The sequence below is a fragment of the Dasypus novemcinctus genome, chromosome 5, assembly GCF_030445035.2.
Source record: "Dasypus novemcinctus isolate mDasNov1 chromosome 5, mDasNov1.1.hap2, whole genome shotgun sequence".
Taxonomy (NCBI): domain Eukaryota; kingdom Metazoa; phylum Chordata; class Mammalia; order Cingulata; family Dasypodidae; genus Dasypus; species Dasypus novemcinctus.
Window position 1 is genome coordinate 132,908,263 of NC_080677.1, and position 16,185 is coordinate 132,924,447.

Below are 16,185 nucleotides of genomic sequence, written 5' to 3' on the forward strand. Positions count from 1 at the left end.
CATTCATAAACATGAGGAGTGAAATACACAACTTAGTTCTTTCACCTGGGTATAGTTTAAAATCATTCATATAGTTTACTTTCTTGATCATTTCTCACCACTTTCCGTTAGACTAGATGTGATGAGGTATCACTTTGAATGCCCTGGGAGTATCAGTGGTGACTTAAGGTTTACTTGAACAATAAATTTTTTTACAAAAGATTTATTTCTTTATTTCTCACCACCCTCTTGTTGTTTGTGCTAGCTGTCTGCTCTCTGCATCTGTCTGTTATGTACTCATCTTCTTTTTTTTAGGAGGCACAAGGAACTAAACCTGGGACCTCCTCTGTGGGAGGAAGGCACTCAATCGCTTGAGCCACCTCTGCTTCGCTTGTTGTTTCTCTCATTGTGTTTCCTTGTTGTGTCTCTTCATTGTGTCAGCTCCCTGTGCCAGCTCATTGAGTCAGCTCACTGTCTTGATTGTCTTCTTTAGGAGGCACTGGGAACCAAACCTGGAACCTCCCTTGTGGTAGGCATGTGCCCAACTGCTTGAGCCACATCAACTTTTACATAATTTTATTTATTCTTGAAACCACTAACTTTATAATCATTTGCTTTTCAAAAATATTGTGTGTGTCAGAGAAAATGTGGAATGGGTGTGGGAACGGTAGCCATGGGGGCTGCTGGGTGTGGGGAACGGGAGGAAGAGATGAGATGTGGAGGCGTTTTCGGGACGTGGAGTTGTCCTGGATAGTGCTTCACGGACAATTACGGGACACTGTAGATCCCCCCAGGGCCCACTGGATGGAACGTGAGAGAGTCTGGGCTATGATGTGGACCATTGACTATGGGGTGCAGTGATGTTCAGAGATGAACTTACCAGGTGCAATGGATGTAACACGATGATGGGAGAGAGTGTTGCTGTGGGGGGAGTGGGGGGCGGGGGCGGTGGGGTTGAATGGGACCTCATATATTTTTTTTAATGTAATTAAAAAATAATAATAATAATAAATAAATATTAAAAAAAAAAATATTGTGTGTGGGAAGCAGATGTGGCTCAAGTGATTGGGCTCCCATCTACCATATAGGAGGTCCAGGGTTTGATTCCTGGGGCATCCTGGTGAAGGCAAGCTGGTCCGTGCGGAGTGCTGGCACAGCAAGATGATGCAACAAAAAGAGACACAGGAGACAAGGGAACTGAGGTGGTGCAAGAGAATGATCACCTCCCTCCACCACTATGGAAGGTCCGAGGATCAGTTCCTGGAGCTACCTAATGAAAATTCCTGGTGCTGCCTAGAGAGAGGACAAGCAGACACAGAAGAGCACTCAGGAAATGGACACAGAGAGCAGACAGCAAGGCCGGGGGAGTGGGGGGTTGGGGGGAAGAGGAAGAAATAAATAAATCTTAAAAAAAACACAAAAACCCCACAAAAGTATTGTGGATACGGTTCAATTAGACCCCTTGCCAAGCATGCTTATAACTGTTTTGGCAAAGAGATGCCAGGGAAGACATGAGTATTCCCGCAATTCACCTGCATTCTGTGACTGCCCCTGGGAAGAGGATAGGAGAGTGGCTATACACACCCAGGAATCAGAACAGGCACACCAACATTCCTAAGTGCAAGAGAACTTTAGAAAGCAAAAGGGGGGAGGAGACCCCCACCAGTCCAGTATAAGGAGGGGACAAAACACTGCTGTTTGTCCTCAGCCCTGCAGAGAACCTGAAGTTTGCTAACCACCTCACTGAATAAACTTCAACATTTACTGAGATCTCCCAATTAACTGGGAATTCTTTGTGTTTTTTTTAAGACAGACAGACAAATTTACTACATGCAAAGTATCACGAATATTACAACATGTGTTAAAGTGGTCACATTAAGAAAAAAATATACGCAATGCAAAAATCAATTTTGATTTCAAATCTTGATCAAAACACTCACTGATTCTGCTATTCGTGCCACTGCAGAGACGGTTAAGCCAAACAGATCTTCTCCTTTTAAATATGCTGGAAAAAGCTGGAGCATTTCAGATTTTTTTCTCACACATGCCACAGGTTCCAAAATTTTATCCCAAACACCTATATATGCACAATAAATAATTTTTATGACAAATTTTTTTCTTAGCTAAGCAAAGAGAAAAACAGGATGCACTATAAAACAAGAGAAAAATAAAGAACAACCACTTACAAAGACTTACCTATTTCCAAATAAAATCTTTTGTGTAGTAATCGTACCAACCTGGTAACATGTGCTTATTAAATGGCAGCACTATATTTTAAAGGCTTATGAAAATTTTGGGAAAATAATGTATTAGGAAATTAAGCAATAAAAGTGCAAAAGGAAGTTCATGCTACATTTTGAAATGACATTATTTTAATCCTAAGGGGCAACAATTTGGAGGTATAACAGGGTAGGGGATTTTTCCTTTTGGAATAATGAAAATGTTCTAAAATTCACTCAGGTGATGATAGCACAGCTCTGTGATGAAAATGAGAGCCATGAGTGTGCACTCAGAATAGACTGTACAAAGCATGGGACTGTTTAACATAGGGAAGCCAGTGGTGGAAGACAGACTGTGGTTAACAGAACCAATGTTGAGAACATCCTCTCTCATGAATAACTAATATGGGTGTTAATAATTGGGTAGCTTACACCAAATTTAAGATATGGGCTGTAGCAGTTGATATGGTTATGAATCCCAAAAATATATATTGGATTGTGTTTGTAATCTGGTCTGTACTTGGGTGTGATGAGTTATGATTGCGGCTTTGATTGGGCCACGTCATTAGGGTGTTGAGTCCCCACCCCTTGGTGAGTGGGGACTCACAGATAAAAGGCATGGAAAAGGACAGAGTGGAGGGTTTTTGATGTTGGAGTTTGATGCTAAAGTCTTAAGCTGAAGCCCCAGAAAGTAAGCTCCCAGAGGGAAGAGAAGCAAGCCCCAGGAAGAGAGGACCCGAGACAAGAGAACCAAGACGGCTCCTTAGACATGGCAGAAGCCCCGGGCGAGAGAGCCATTTGCCTGATAGTTCACAGCTGACCCTGTGGAGAGAGGCAACGCCTAGAGTGCCTCACAGTCTACAGCTCACCTCGTGTAGAAAACAGAGGACCTGAACCCAAGAGGAACCCTGGCAGACGTTGGCAGCCATCTTGCTTCAATACGTGAAAAGAGACTGTGGTGAGGGAAATAACTTATGCTTATGGCCTGGTATCTTTAAGCTCCTACCCCAAATAAATACCCTTTATAAAAACCAGCCGGTTTCTGATATTTTACATCAGTACCCCTTTGGCTGACTAATACATGGGCTACAGAAAGTAGTAATATTTTGAGAATGCTCTTGCATCATTTGTAACAAATGTTTCACAGCAATGCATGGAGTTGGTGGTAGAGTGACATATAGGAGCCCTGTATGATAATACACATGTTGTTTCATAAGTTCACAACTTTTACTATATACTGCTTATGTATGTTCACATATGAATATTTAAATAAATTTTATTTTAAAAAAATGACTATCCAGGCATAATCCTGAAGGTCGGGAAACAGACTTGGCCCAGTGGTTACGGCATCCGTCTACCACATGGGAGGTCTGCGGTTCAAACCCCAGGCCTCCTTGACCCATGTGGAGCTGGCCCATGCGCAGTGCTGATGCGCGCAAGGAGTGCCCTGCCACGCAGGGGTGTCCCCCACGTAGGGGAGCCCCAAGACAACTGGGGGAGGGGGGGAATTAAATAAATAAATCTTTAAAAAAAAAAAAATGAAGTGTCTAATTTCCAGCTCCAAAATTATTTAATATCTGATGTTCCTGAGATCAATGTACATAATATGCTTTATATATGATTCCTGCCTTCCAGAAACACCATTAAGAACAAGAAGGGCCCCAAGGTAAATGATGGGCAAGCTTAACCTACAAATTGTTCTCAGAATTATTTATTTTATAAACTCTATTTTCAAATGTACATTGACTTGAACTTCTGAATTAGAATAAGCATCTACACATGTTTACATGGTGAAAAATCCACATCTCTTAAAATATGAAATGAACATGAGAAGAAACTTGGAAATAATAACATAAAACATTTATTAGCTCAGTATCACAGCATATTTCTGAAGAGAATATTAATGGCAGTTCTTACCTTTAGGTGAAGTGTCACTTAAGACCAGATCTTCATGGCCTTGTTCCACAATCCTAATCACGAACACTGGACGCCCATCCTTCTCCTCAATGGAGCACAGATAGCAACAGCGCCTATTGGCATATCGTGTGCTCCAGTACAACCGGCTGGCTTCATAACCAACAGGGAAGAGTGCTTTAGGAGAATGGAATGCTTGCATTTGTTGTGGAAGCAGCTGACCAATTGTATGGAAGATGAGGCTTCCAACACGAAAGGTGTGGTCACGTTCACCTCGTTGCACAATGCTAGCAATCTGTCGCACTTCATCCCGTTGAACATATACTCGCCTGAAGACTGCAAAATAACTTAACTCTTGCTCATGAATTCCCTTTGGTTTGTGCATGGGACAAAGCATAGTTTTGTCCTTAAAAAACATGCATTGTGCTTTAATGGCGCAAGTAAAGTGATAAATGTTGGTGCATCGAAATCTGTGACATCCACTGGTGGCACCCATTTTATGACAGAAGACACATTTCATTTGCAGGCCTCTCCTCAGTGCTAGTTCCACATTTATTAAGGCACCAGCCTGGGTCTCATAGACCTCGGTGGACCACAGGGCACAGTTCAAATGGACCCACAGATCTAAGTCAAGGTTGAGTAGCCTTGCTGGTCCATCTGTCAATCCATCACCTTCTTCATGACAAAAGCAACATTTTCTATAATCCTTGGGCACAGGATCAGGTTTAAGGGAGGTGCCCAATTTCTTTAGAAATTCATCTATTTCATCTTCACAAGGTGGTTTGAATGTTCCCTTGGGGATTACAATATGGATGCTCCATTTCTTCCATTTCATTCCTCTCCATTTTTTATTTAAAGGCCTACAATCATCAAAGCCACCGTGTACAGTTCTTAGCCGAGGCTTTAACTTGACTGTTACCTTAAGTTCATCTGGCTTTGCCTCTACTTTGGCTGCTTCGAAAGCAGGAGGAAAAGTGATGGGAGGTGACGTAGGGGGAGAAACTTTTTCCTGAAGCTGCGGGAGACAATGTACATCTAAAGTGGAAATGTTGTTACTGTACTGATGAAATGCTCTGGAAGGTGTCTCTTTTATAGGTGACTGTGGCAACGAAGAAATGGATTCCTGGGCAATAAAAAGAAAGCACACACAAAAAGAGAAATTCATAATCCTTAAAAGCAATTCTTATTAAAGCAAGAAGCCAAACAATCTTAAGCATTTAACAAGGTATGTGACTCCAGGGAAAAGGGAAAAGGGTCAATGAAAAAGTGGTGAGATTTCAAAAGCACAGCAGAGGTCAACATTGAATATCTAAGATGTTTAAGTATTGACAAGAGTACTGATGAAAGTGGAATGAATATGTGTAGATCCTTTCCATGCCTTTTCGGTAAAACCATAACCCTGTAGAATATTCTGTTCTTAAACCTTTGTGGGACACCTCCCTTTCTAAATAAAATAAAGACAGGAAAATCAATGCTGTCAGAGGAGCTATTTTAATTTGTACAATGAAACTGTTTTCTATAAAGTAAGAATTTCAGAATATAATCCCCTACACACTTATCCCCACTCTCTGAAATTCCTATTAATCAGAGACTTAACTAATTGGCATAAATATGAAGGGGCAGGAATTCCCTGCCTGCAAACAAATCATATTTAACTTCTCTCTGAAGTTCCTCTTTTCTGATGTAGTAGCTGAAATATTTGGGCTGAGAGAGAAGCTCTAAAGTTCTCTTCAGGTACAGGGTATGACAAACTAATAAACACCAAACTCACAGGTTCCTCTCTCCTTATACCCTCTGACCCTATAAGGTATCTGAAAAAAGGTAAGCCTCATATAAAATCCAGGAGTGAGAAGGAACTGCGCAATGACTTAAGAGTCAAAAGAATTCCTTCTATCATACAGATTGATACAGTTTAACTTTAGAGTTTGAATTTATTTGGCATATAGCTTGAATTTTATTATACTGAGAACCATAATCTCATAAAATGAAGAGTTCCCAGAATGTTCTTTAGGGAAAGAGATGCTACAGCAATAATCCAGAGAAAGAACATACTACTGTACAGGAAAAAAAAATTCCTTCAAAACACTTGATTGAAAACTATTGTCGTTTCTATCAGCTGTGTACATGCACAGATACACAAAAGGCACAAAATCAAGAACAGACCTTTCCCACTATAGTATAAGCAAAACATTTTCCCTCAAATTGCATGAATAGAATTATTTTTTGTTTTTGAACAGATATTCCTACTGGAATAAGATCAACAAAAGCAATTTTTTAATATTAAAAAAGATTTATTTGTAATTAGTAAAATTAAAGATTTTAGTGTTAGTATTCTATTCAATTCTGAGCTTTTAAAATATAATTCAAATCTGCCTGTTGTCAAATAAATTGAACTTATGTCATTTGAAACAGCAACACCGTTCAAGGATTTTAAAAGCCTTTCTTTTTCACATTATTTAGCATCTGCTTAGGATTTCCCACATACAGAATTATATAAAGGTAGGGGATACATCTGTTTTACTCACTATGCCCAAAACATAGAAATCACTCATTATACACTGTTGATAGAATTCAGATGTCCTTATTTTACCTTGTTTTCTAAGTTTTTTGCTTGTGCAGTGGATGAATGAAGAATAAAGCAGTTATTACTGCAAAAGACAATGTCCTTCTCCACTCTATTTGCGCTTTCTCGGGAATCCTGAAAATCAAAGAGAAATGTGTGGGGATCTCAACAAATGAAAAGCTAATAAAGAAAGGATTTATGTACTGTTGATTTTTATGTTATGTTCAAACGTGAATATGGTTCTCTAAAAGTAAAAAGTTAATTGTTTCAAATATTTAGCATCATTTATGCCACAGAGAAGTAAATTTATAAAAACAAATTTTACTGTGTACATTTTTCTCTATTTAAAAATATATGGTCCATATAATATCCAATTTAACAATCTATCAAAGTAATTTGGTTTTAAGCCCAAGTAAATATAATAAATTCTGATGCTTCTACCCGGAATGTCATTATTTTTCTGGCAGAAATGGGTGATTTTTTTGATATAGGAGTGGAGTATTGCCAAGGACACTTATTGGAAGTAGGGGGTGGGGTTATAAAAGGAATATTAAAGTACCTTGTTAACAAAAGTCATATCTTTAAAAGATTTCCGTACACCACTACCAAGAATAACCACTTTACAGTGACAACACCACTGTGGCCTAAGTGCTGATCTTTCTGCAATTCCATGATTAGAATCCTTATATCCAGCAAGACCTAAAAGGTAATAGACTTTTGTCAGTAATTAAAATTGACCAATGAAACAAGAAAAGTACAAAGTGTAATGTAACAATGCTATATTAAACTTAAGTTTATAACATGGTCCATTATAAATTGTCCTATATTATTCTTTAATTAACAGAAATTTTATATTCTAAGCCATGGTTATGGTGGATCTATTATGTACATAGCACTGGGGTACAAATAAAGAAACATGCCTATTCTCAAACAATTGGGAACCAATGATAGTATATAAAAAGTACCTAACAAAACCAAATCATTATGATATATTAAGATTCAATCTAAGTACAAAGAGACTCAAAGGAATATAGAAATATTACTCTTGTTTTGATGGTTAAAATGGTACAGAAAAGTTTTAAGAAAAATGAAGAAAGAAGTATGTCATAGGATACTTAAATAAATGTGATTTGGATAGTCAAAGAGGAATGAGAAAAGTTCCAAAGCCAAGGAATAAAGGTAAGCAAAGACCCAGAGAGATTAATGAGGGAGTGCTCAGAGAATGCAAGAAAAGGAAAAGAGCAGCAGAAAGAATATGAGTGTAAAAGAAGCAGCTAGAGGTTAAATGTTCAAAATACAAGAAACAGGCAACTTTCAAAGAGTTCAAAGATTAAGAACTGATAAACTGTTAGATTGTAGAAAAAGGTACTGATAGAAACAAGATCACAAGGAAACTGGTGAAGGAGGAGAAGGTGAAGAAGTAAGGATGATGACTGAGACCTCTCTCATAAGATTTCCAGTGAGACAGGAAGGAAAACTGTATCATGGTCAGTCTGAGGAAGTTTTTCTATTTCCTAGGGATTGGGATGGCATGAACACATCTAGTGGGAAGAGAAGGGCCCTGTGAAGATGATGCAGATGTAAAATAAGTGATGACAGTGGGCACAGGAGAAAAGGAAAAAAGGATGCAAGTAAAACTGCCAGGCTTATGTGCACAATGGGAAGCAAATAGAAAAGGATTTAAGGTTTTGGGGAATGCAGAACAAAAAGGTAAGCAAATTGCAGACTTCTCCCAGTGGGGTGCAGATAATTGCCATTCAAATACTTACTGGTTGACAGCATGAGACAATATACATCTCAAATCACTAAAGTTCAAATCACACTACAGAAAATAGCACACCTACAGGTTAATTTACCAAGGATTACACACCATGTAACCTGTTATATGTTAAAAAATTAAATTGAGATTTTAAAGAGAAAAAGCTTAACTCTTGAATCAAGAATGAATTTGGGGTTTACAAAAAGTAAACTAGCTCACCATTGCTTGTTGGAGGAAATGGTACATTAGGCTGCTTCAGCCGGTAAGAACTTGCTAATCTGGGAGGGTTTGTAGATCCTGGTGAAGGCCCACGAAGAAGTAAATGTTGTCGATACTCCAAACCTGGGTTTACTCTGTGACTACTGACCAAACCCATGGAAGGAACATCTGGAGCATTACTAACCTCATAGCTGTTAGGAATTCGGACGTGAAGAAGATCGGAAAACGCAGCGACAACACTGCTAATGTTCTAAAACAAAATGAAAGTACTATTACCCACCCAGAAGAAAAAGTCAAGAAAAAGAAATACTTAGGAGAAATGCTATCTGCATGAAATATAAATTTCAAGAAAAACCAGCAAGTATTATTTAGACTTAAAAGGGATTTGGGGCAGGGGAGGGGGTTGGAAACTGTTTTAATAGATCAATATCCAAATAAAGCTTTCATAAACAGAAATCCTCACAGAGGGATTCCAATTAACACTCAATATTTAACAGTATTAAAATATTTTAGATTGCTTAATACCTGACAGGTGGAAAAGACCTAACTACAAGGGATGAACTAAACCTGGTCACATTTTACAGTTGGTTAGAAAAGGGCTTATTTCAAGTGGCTTCCACCCAGTTCTGGGCAAATGTCTGAAACAGTCCACAAGAACACTCAGGTACCAAGCTATCACTACAATTTGCTGATGACCAAAATGTCATGTCACTAGACTATTACTTTGGTTCTCCAGTGAAATGTTTTCACAGAATTAAGTGTAAAAAAAAACAATCCTTAGCAATTACCAGTGTTCAAACAAGCAGCTGTTACCTTAAGAACATTTCCTTTGCTTCTGTAAGACTTTTATTGTTAAGTTCTTTTTCACTGCTTACTTTCCTATAGTGCTGTACAAGTAAAGGTTTCTCTTTAAAGAAGTCTCAAAAGTATACTTCCTTTGATAAAAGTATGACTACTCTAACTCATTTGCTATGCCTTATGCTCAGATAAATTTAATGTTTATGGTACTCAAAAGCTACCTAGATATCAGAAATGATTATCCATCCTAATTTTGATCTTTTATCCTCAATGATTCTACTGTTCATGTTTCACTGTAAGCCACGTGACTCATCTTTAAAAACAGGGACATAAGCTCTAATGGTAAAAATGTCACTTCATCTTTTACCTCAGCAGCTGTAGGATGCAAGGTAATTGCTACAGATATAAGACCCGATCTGGGACCATTTGGGGATGAACCAAAAGGTGAAGTGAAAAATAAAGTGCCTGGCTCGGTTTTGATGTCATTCCTTCTAGATTCTGTACCTTAAAAAAGAAAAAAGAGAAACAGACAATTGAGTGCCATTGGCTTTTCAAAATCAAAATAGTTACATTAGCAAACCAGCATTTTGTAAGGGAAAATAATAAGGCCAAGTTATTTTCCTTACTTTTCCCAGTATTGCTAGGAAGAATTGGAATGATAGGAGATGGCACAGGTTCTGGAGGCTCCTCTTTAACTAATGACAAATCTGGGTATCTGCTCACTTCCATGCCAACCACACTTTCAGGAGAGGATGAGGGAACAAAACTGTCGGGAGTGTCCCGTTCACCACAGTGATCCTGTATCCTGAAAGAAGAAAAAAAACATCAAAGCATGGAAATCCATCAATGGGGTGCTTCCTGCACCAATCCTATCTGTATTTACAAATATGGGAGCAACTACTTTGGATAACAGTGAACATAAGGAGCAAATGAATCAGTTCAGGGTCAGAGATGGAGTCTTTAAAAAAAAATTCTATAAAAGCACTGAAATATATAACTGAATGTGGTTAAAAGGGAAAGTGTTAGATTGAATTATGGTAATAGAATAAAATTTTTAAAAAAGAAAATCTGGAGATTTTTCTCTGCCACACTTGATTCATGGAATAAGAAAAATGGTTGTAATAGTTTTTCTTTGAATATTGACAAATGGTTTATTGTTAATATATATACAGCAAATATGTTTAGCTATAAAGTAATTTTAAATGATATGCTTCCTTCTGACCAAAGCTTCAGCATTAGTTTAAAGACCTGCCCAAGAAAGAAGTTGTTCAATTATATATAACATGGAAAGGATGAACCGCTGCAAAATTAGATCACTAAAACTATGGGAAAACTTCTATAGCTAGAGAAACGAAAGAGTAGTCCAAGCACAAATCCAGCTGTTGTACTGGTATAGAATCTATTATATAATACTAACAGAAATAGGTAGCCGAAAGCACAGCCATCCTGTTGCTGCTTCTTACAGTGGCCAGAGGAAAAGAAACTTGGTCATTATGACTCCATAGGAACCTTCTTTTTATTTAAATTAGGTGCAAAAAAGAGAACAGTCCCTCCTGTCTAGTCCAGACACTTAAGGTTTACCAAGGCAATTGTGATTTGAAGGCAAGTGTAGTCTCAAGCTAAAATTTGTAGAACATTTCCCACCGCCAATCTGTTGTCTCCCATGTCTTCACCAGAGTTGATAAGATACTGTCATACTGAAGGAAAATGTGGGAAGCAGAACTATTAGGAAACCTCAGAGAGTCTTATAGACAAAGTCCTTGTGAAACCCAAGAGTAAAGCAGATGTCTACCCTCGGTTACTTAACATGTATACCTCTCTAGTAGGCTGCCTCCCACAGGTGCTGAAAGCCAGTACTGCTCCCTATTCACAATTTTGGGAATTTCTAGCAGTGAGGTACAGGAGAAAGAAGGAAGACCTAGATTCTAAAAGTGGAAAAGTTACTTATTTTGGGTCCAGTTTTCTCATTAGGCTAAAAGAATGTCTCATCAAATAGAGGGCAGTTATCAAACTTTCCAAAGAAGAGAGAATAATTTGAAGAAGTATGTAATAACCCCTGGCTATAACTAATTGGATAGTGATTATCTACTAAGGGATTCTGATTCTCCCAGATGAGAAGCTTTAAGATTTCATACAAAGAGGTTACAAAACCCTGGGCAGGATAGTTCTTAAATTCTCTTACACAATGGCATTCTCTAATATCTGTGACTACTGCTCTTCTATTTCAGACATGTATAAACACCAGTAAAATAAATAAGTTAATAGCTTATAAAAGAATGATCTTTGAAATAATCTGTGAGGTTTTCCATTGCCTTAGTGTCTATTTGATTATTATAATTTGTTGAACTTCCTATAAGATAAAAAAATACACAATTTATAGTAACAATGTTTTATAAACTTTAAATTCTGAAAAATGTTATTTACCAACTTTTGCTCCTTAAATGTTTTCCCACAGACATTATACAGTAGAACCTTGTTTTACCAAACTCAACACACATGAATTCAGGTATAAACAATGGGCAATCAAAAAAAAAAGGCAGAGAGAGAGAACTAAAAAAAATTTTAAACTATTTCTATGATCAGTTTTGTTTACTTATTGTTATAGAGTGTTTATTTGCCTTATAAAAAATGTGTGATAGGTATGTTTGTAAAAGAAATACTTATTAAATAATGGAGCTCACTATCATGCACCCTGTATAGGACTGGGGAGCCTGGCAGTGGCAGGGCAGGGTGCAGGGGAATGGGGCAGAACGCTGACCCAGCCAGAGTCTCCAGGCAATGCCATGAGACAGCTGGCCAGCATCAGGTGCCTTCCCAGCTTTCCACCTGCTGTTGCCAATTTTTTCCTCTGGGGGAGGGGAAAGAGAGACCTTAGGGTGGGGCAGGCTGCTGGGGCATTAGGTGAACATGTAAGACAGAGAATTACAATTTTTGGAAATTATTTCTTTAAATAATTTTGTTTATTTATTGTTACTAGAGTGTTTATTTGCATTTATAAAGATGTGTGATAGGTATGTTCCTATAAGAAATACTGGGTTTGCTACTATGTGTGATTTTCAACTTAGGTGAAGGGTCTTGGAATATATTAGGCACATAAAATGAGGTCTTACTACTGTACTAAATACATACAAAAAATGAAATAACTAAAAAACATCTGAGAAAGAAGAAACTTCTACCTTAATTCCTCCTGATTGTTATGAGGTGGGGTCGGAAGTGAAGGTGGAACATCAACTGTCTTTGGACCTTGAGCAATAGCTCTGGCTAACAAGTCGTCCTGTGGTCTAAATGGCAGCTGAAATGGTTTAGGTCCTAGTGTTCTGGTGACTGGGAAAACAAAAACACAAACCATAAATGTATTTATTCAAAATTGATATATGGGTAGAACTTTATAATTCTATTGCCATTTCAGCATACAACGCTGGCAAAAGTATGCTCTTCAAAGTTGTAAAATTTGGACAGCCATACGCATACCTTCATGGCTCACTAACACTCCAGCTTTTCCAGCAAGCTCTTCAGTTGTCGCAAAGCCATTTGCCATCTTCTGACAAGCCATAGGAGGTGGTGTAGGAGGAAGAGAGGCAGGGGGTGTTGGAGGATTACTTAAATTATTCTGCTGCAGGAGACCAAAAAATTTTAAATTATATGCTACTGAGCAAATAAGCAGTGAACTCGCTAAACTTATTTCTGCGAAATTTTAGTGCATGGTAGCAAGGCTACAGAAATATAAACAAGATGCATCTTCCATCCTAAAAGAAAAATATACATACAAGCCCAAGAGGCTTTTCACTGGAATAAATATTGATAATTTCATGGACATATTATACACATGGTAGTCATTTGCTTACTGTATCCAGCTTGAGCATTTAGCTTTGAAACTGAGAAGCCAGTATGGATTACAGTTGATTCCGTTCTATACAACTCTTTTTAAGTTTCACTGATACAGCCAGTAAAGGATAAATTTTAAATTCAACTGATAAATTTAGAAAATGTTCTGAAAATCTCTTTATTAAATTCTCATTTGGATATACTCCAGATCTATTTAAAAAAAAACCTGGGATCCAAAACCTGTAATTGCAACTCTCATCCTAGATATTGAAAAATGGATTATTTAAGATCTCTAAAAAGTAGTAGTTATAATACTAAAATGACAATCATTAAAAAATATATTTCCCCTTCAAATATCTCTCCCTGTTTAATATATCACCATTTTTTTCATTTATTGATTAGTCTTTCTGGAATTATTGGAATCTATCAACAATACCAGGCAAATGAAGTATTAAGATGAAATTGCAAATCTTGCAAAGATAGACAAATTCATAAAGATGATGAAGTGATGTTGGAGAACACCCTGCATCACAAGAAAGGCATTTTACAACAAGAGGACAGATTCTTACAGAAGAGAAAAGCCAATGAGATAATAAGTGGAGCATCAAAAGAGAATGATTTTAATCTTAAAGTAAGAAGAGAAGCCTTCAGGAAAACGGATGATACCCTCAAATACTTTTGCAAAAACAATTCATTTTATGTAAGTCAGATGTAAAGGATATCATATGATGCTATTGTACAAAACTGTTAGAAAAATACTGAAAGAAACTTGATTTAATTTGATATTACTTTAATAGCTTAAGAATTAGTGCACAGTTATACCTAAACAGTCAGATAAAATAAAAATTTTAAAAATTTCACTTTTCAGGGTAAAATCCTAATCACTTTTTTTATTCTGACTATCTACCATGAATTTTATTTCATTTTAAGAGTTAAAGGATATAAGTATTTCCTCTAATATGAAAATACAAAATGGGTCATTTTCATAATTCATATTTCCAACTTGTAAAAAAATTTCAAATGCCCATGTTAAGAACACTTGCCCAAGTAAAATCCTAAACTTTTAGTTGAACCTGAGTTCTAAGAAAACTTGGAAGATTAGATGTAAACTAGATGCAAAAACAAGGTAAGTTCTACCACTTCTGATATTGTATCCAAAGATGAAGCAAGGTAACATCTTGGCAGAGAAACATACCTTGTAGATCAACTGAGAATAGTAATCCGAAACCCCTTCAAGGGTAGCACTGCCAAAAGTTCCTAGAAGTCGATTTCCACTATTAAATTGGCCACTGCCATAAGGAAGAAAGTGCGCAAAGTTCACTCCAATGATTGGTTCCATGAGAGGGAGCAGAGAGAGCTGCTATTGAAAAACATGTTTAAGAGTAATGTACATGGTGAACAAACAAAATAAGAGTGTCCCTCAACTTTTCTAAGACCCGAGGCATCTTAAAATCAAATAAGACTTGAGAAAAGACTTTAAAATTTTTCAAGTATCAAATGCTGGAATAAGTGAGAGACTGCAGAAAAAGTCTTTGAGCAGACTTAAAAATAAGGTATGTTTTTATCTGCTCTAAAGGGACGCTGCCAGTGTTCCGTAAGAAAAAAACATTCCTTGTCTTTGCTCATCAAGAATCAGGGCACAAATTGAGGCTAGGTACCACCAACAATTAATGGTTGTCTCCCACATTCCTGTGACAACTTCAAAGGTTTAAGAATAGAGTTTACAAAAAGGGAAATGAAACAACTGCATTTCTTTGGTTACAGAGCCACAAGTAATGGGAACAGATTTCTTTTCTTGGTGCTGAGGCTGCTTCTTTTCAACTTAAGTAAATCCTGACCATCACCTAATAATCCATCTATGTTATTATAGTTTTCATATTCCCATAGTTTAAGGCATAATTTTGCTTAGAAATAGGAAATCTTTTGGGTTCTTTCTCAAGATGTCTTTTTTAAAAAAATTCCTGTCACTCTATAATTAGGACATAATCACAGTAAAAAAAAAGTTTCTATTTAGTAGAGTTGAAGAAGCATTTGATTTCTCACATCCTTGAAATTTTAAAGGGGCTGGTATGAATGACTCACCTGTTTCAAGTGGGTAAATGTATCAGTGTTAGAGTACAGAGCTTTTTCCTCTTCATCCTTTTTCCTTTTCTTTGAGCGAGGTGCTGCTTTCTCTCCAGTCCTCTGAGTCCTTTTGCTTCGCTGTTTCTTGGTTTCACTTCCTCCATCTGTTTTTGACAACTGGTTGTTGCCATATCCAAAACCACCTTGCATTTGAGCCCCCAAAGTTTGCTAATGTAATTGGAAAGGTTAAGAAATAAGTGAACCATTCATATGTTCAATTTATTCATGCTATTCCAGTTCCATCCTATGACTCATACTCCTAACAGGGTTACTAAGAATTAAGGAGGGAAGGAGACAGTGGCGTTAAATGGTCTAATTGTTTTCAAAATATCATCCTATTCTTACTAATGTTATTCTCAGGCACTGAAGTCAGTAAACTGCAAAGTCGAGGAAAGAGCAGAATAGCTTAAGTACTGCTATTTTTCCTTTCAGATGCAGCACTACTCCTTAAACCTGGCCACCCTAGAGCCAATGCTGAAGACCTAAGTTCCTTATTCCTGCTACTGGGAGTGGTACAGGATGGGGTGCTCTGAGCCAGAAGGTTGTGCCAGTCTCTGCATAGTGGTCTTGGTGAGTTATTTTCTATTCCTCTTAGGAACTGGTGAAATACAACGTCTGCTGGAACGATTAAACAGGCTCAAAAAACACACACAACCATGCGCAGTGCTGATGCGCGCAAGGAGTGCCGTGCCACGCAAGGGTGTCCCCCGCGTGCGGGAGCCCCACACGCAAGGAGTGCGCCCATGAGGAAAGCCGCTCAGCGTGAAAAGAAAGTGCAGCCTGCC

General features: G+C 37.6%; 1 protein-coding gene across 13 annotated transcripts in view; it reads right to left on the minus strand.

Moving 5' to 3' along the window:
- KMT2C (lysine methyltransferase 2C) overlaps nucleotides 1–16,185 on the minus strand; it is a 357,676-nt gene that overhangs the window by 13,291 nt on the left and 328,200 nt on the right. For 4 of the 13 annotated variants that reach the window (XM_058298034.2, XM_058298033.2, XM_071215359.1 and 1 more), the window contains exons 44-54: nucleotides 15,359–15,568; nucleotides 14,472–14,636; nucleotides 12,923–13,064; nucleotides 12,628–12,775; nucleotides 10,078–10,256; nucleotides 9,819–9,955; nucleotides 8,654–8,903; nucleotides 7,235–7,374; nucleotides 6,703–6,810; nucleotides 4,116–5,235; nucleotides 1,920–2,056 (exon numbers count right to left, since the gene is read on the minus strand). In XM_058298034.2, the coding sequence (XP_058154017.1) occupies nucleotides 1,920–2,056; nucleotides 4,116–5,235; nucleotides 6,703–6,810; nucleotides 7,235–7,374; nucleotides 8,654–8,903; nucleotides 9,819–9,955; nucleotides 10,078–10,256; nucleotides 12,628–12,775; nucleotides 12,923–13,064; nucleotides 14,472–14,636; nucleotides 15,359–15,568 (2,736 nt within the window). Of the gene's footprint in view, nucleotides 1–1,919; nucleotides 2,057–4,115; nucleotides 5,236–6,702; nucleotides 6,811–7,234; nucleotides 7,375–8,653; nucleotides 8,904–9,818; nucleotides 9,956–10,077; nucleotides 10,257–12,627; nucleotides 12,776–12,922; nucleotides 13,065–14,471; nucleotides 14,637–15,358; nucleotides 15,569–16,185 lie in introns of those variants that run through there. The other 9 variants (XM_071215365.1, XM_071215363.1, XM_071215362.1 and 6 more) reach the window with 6 other exon arrangements.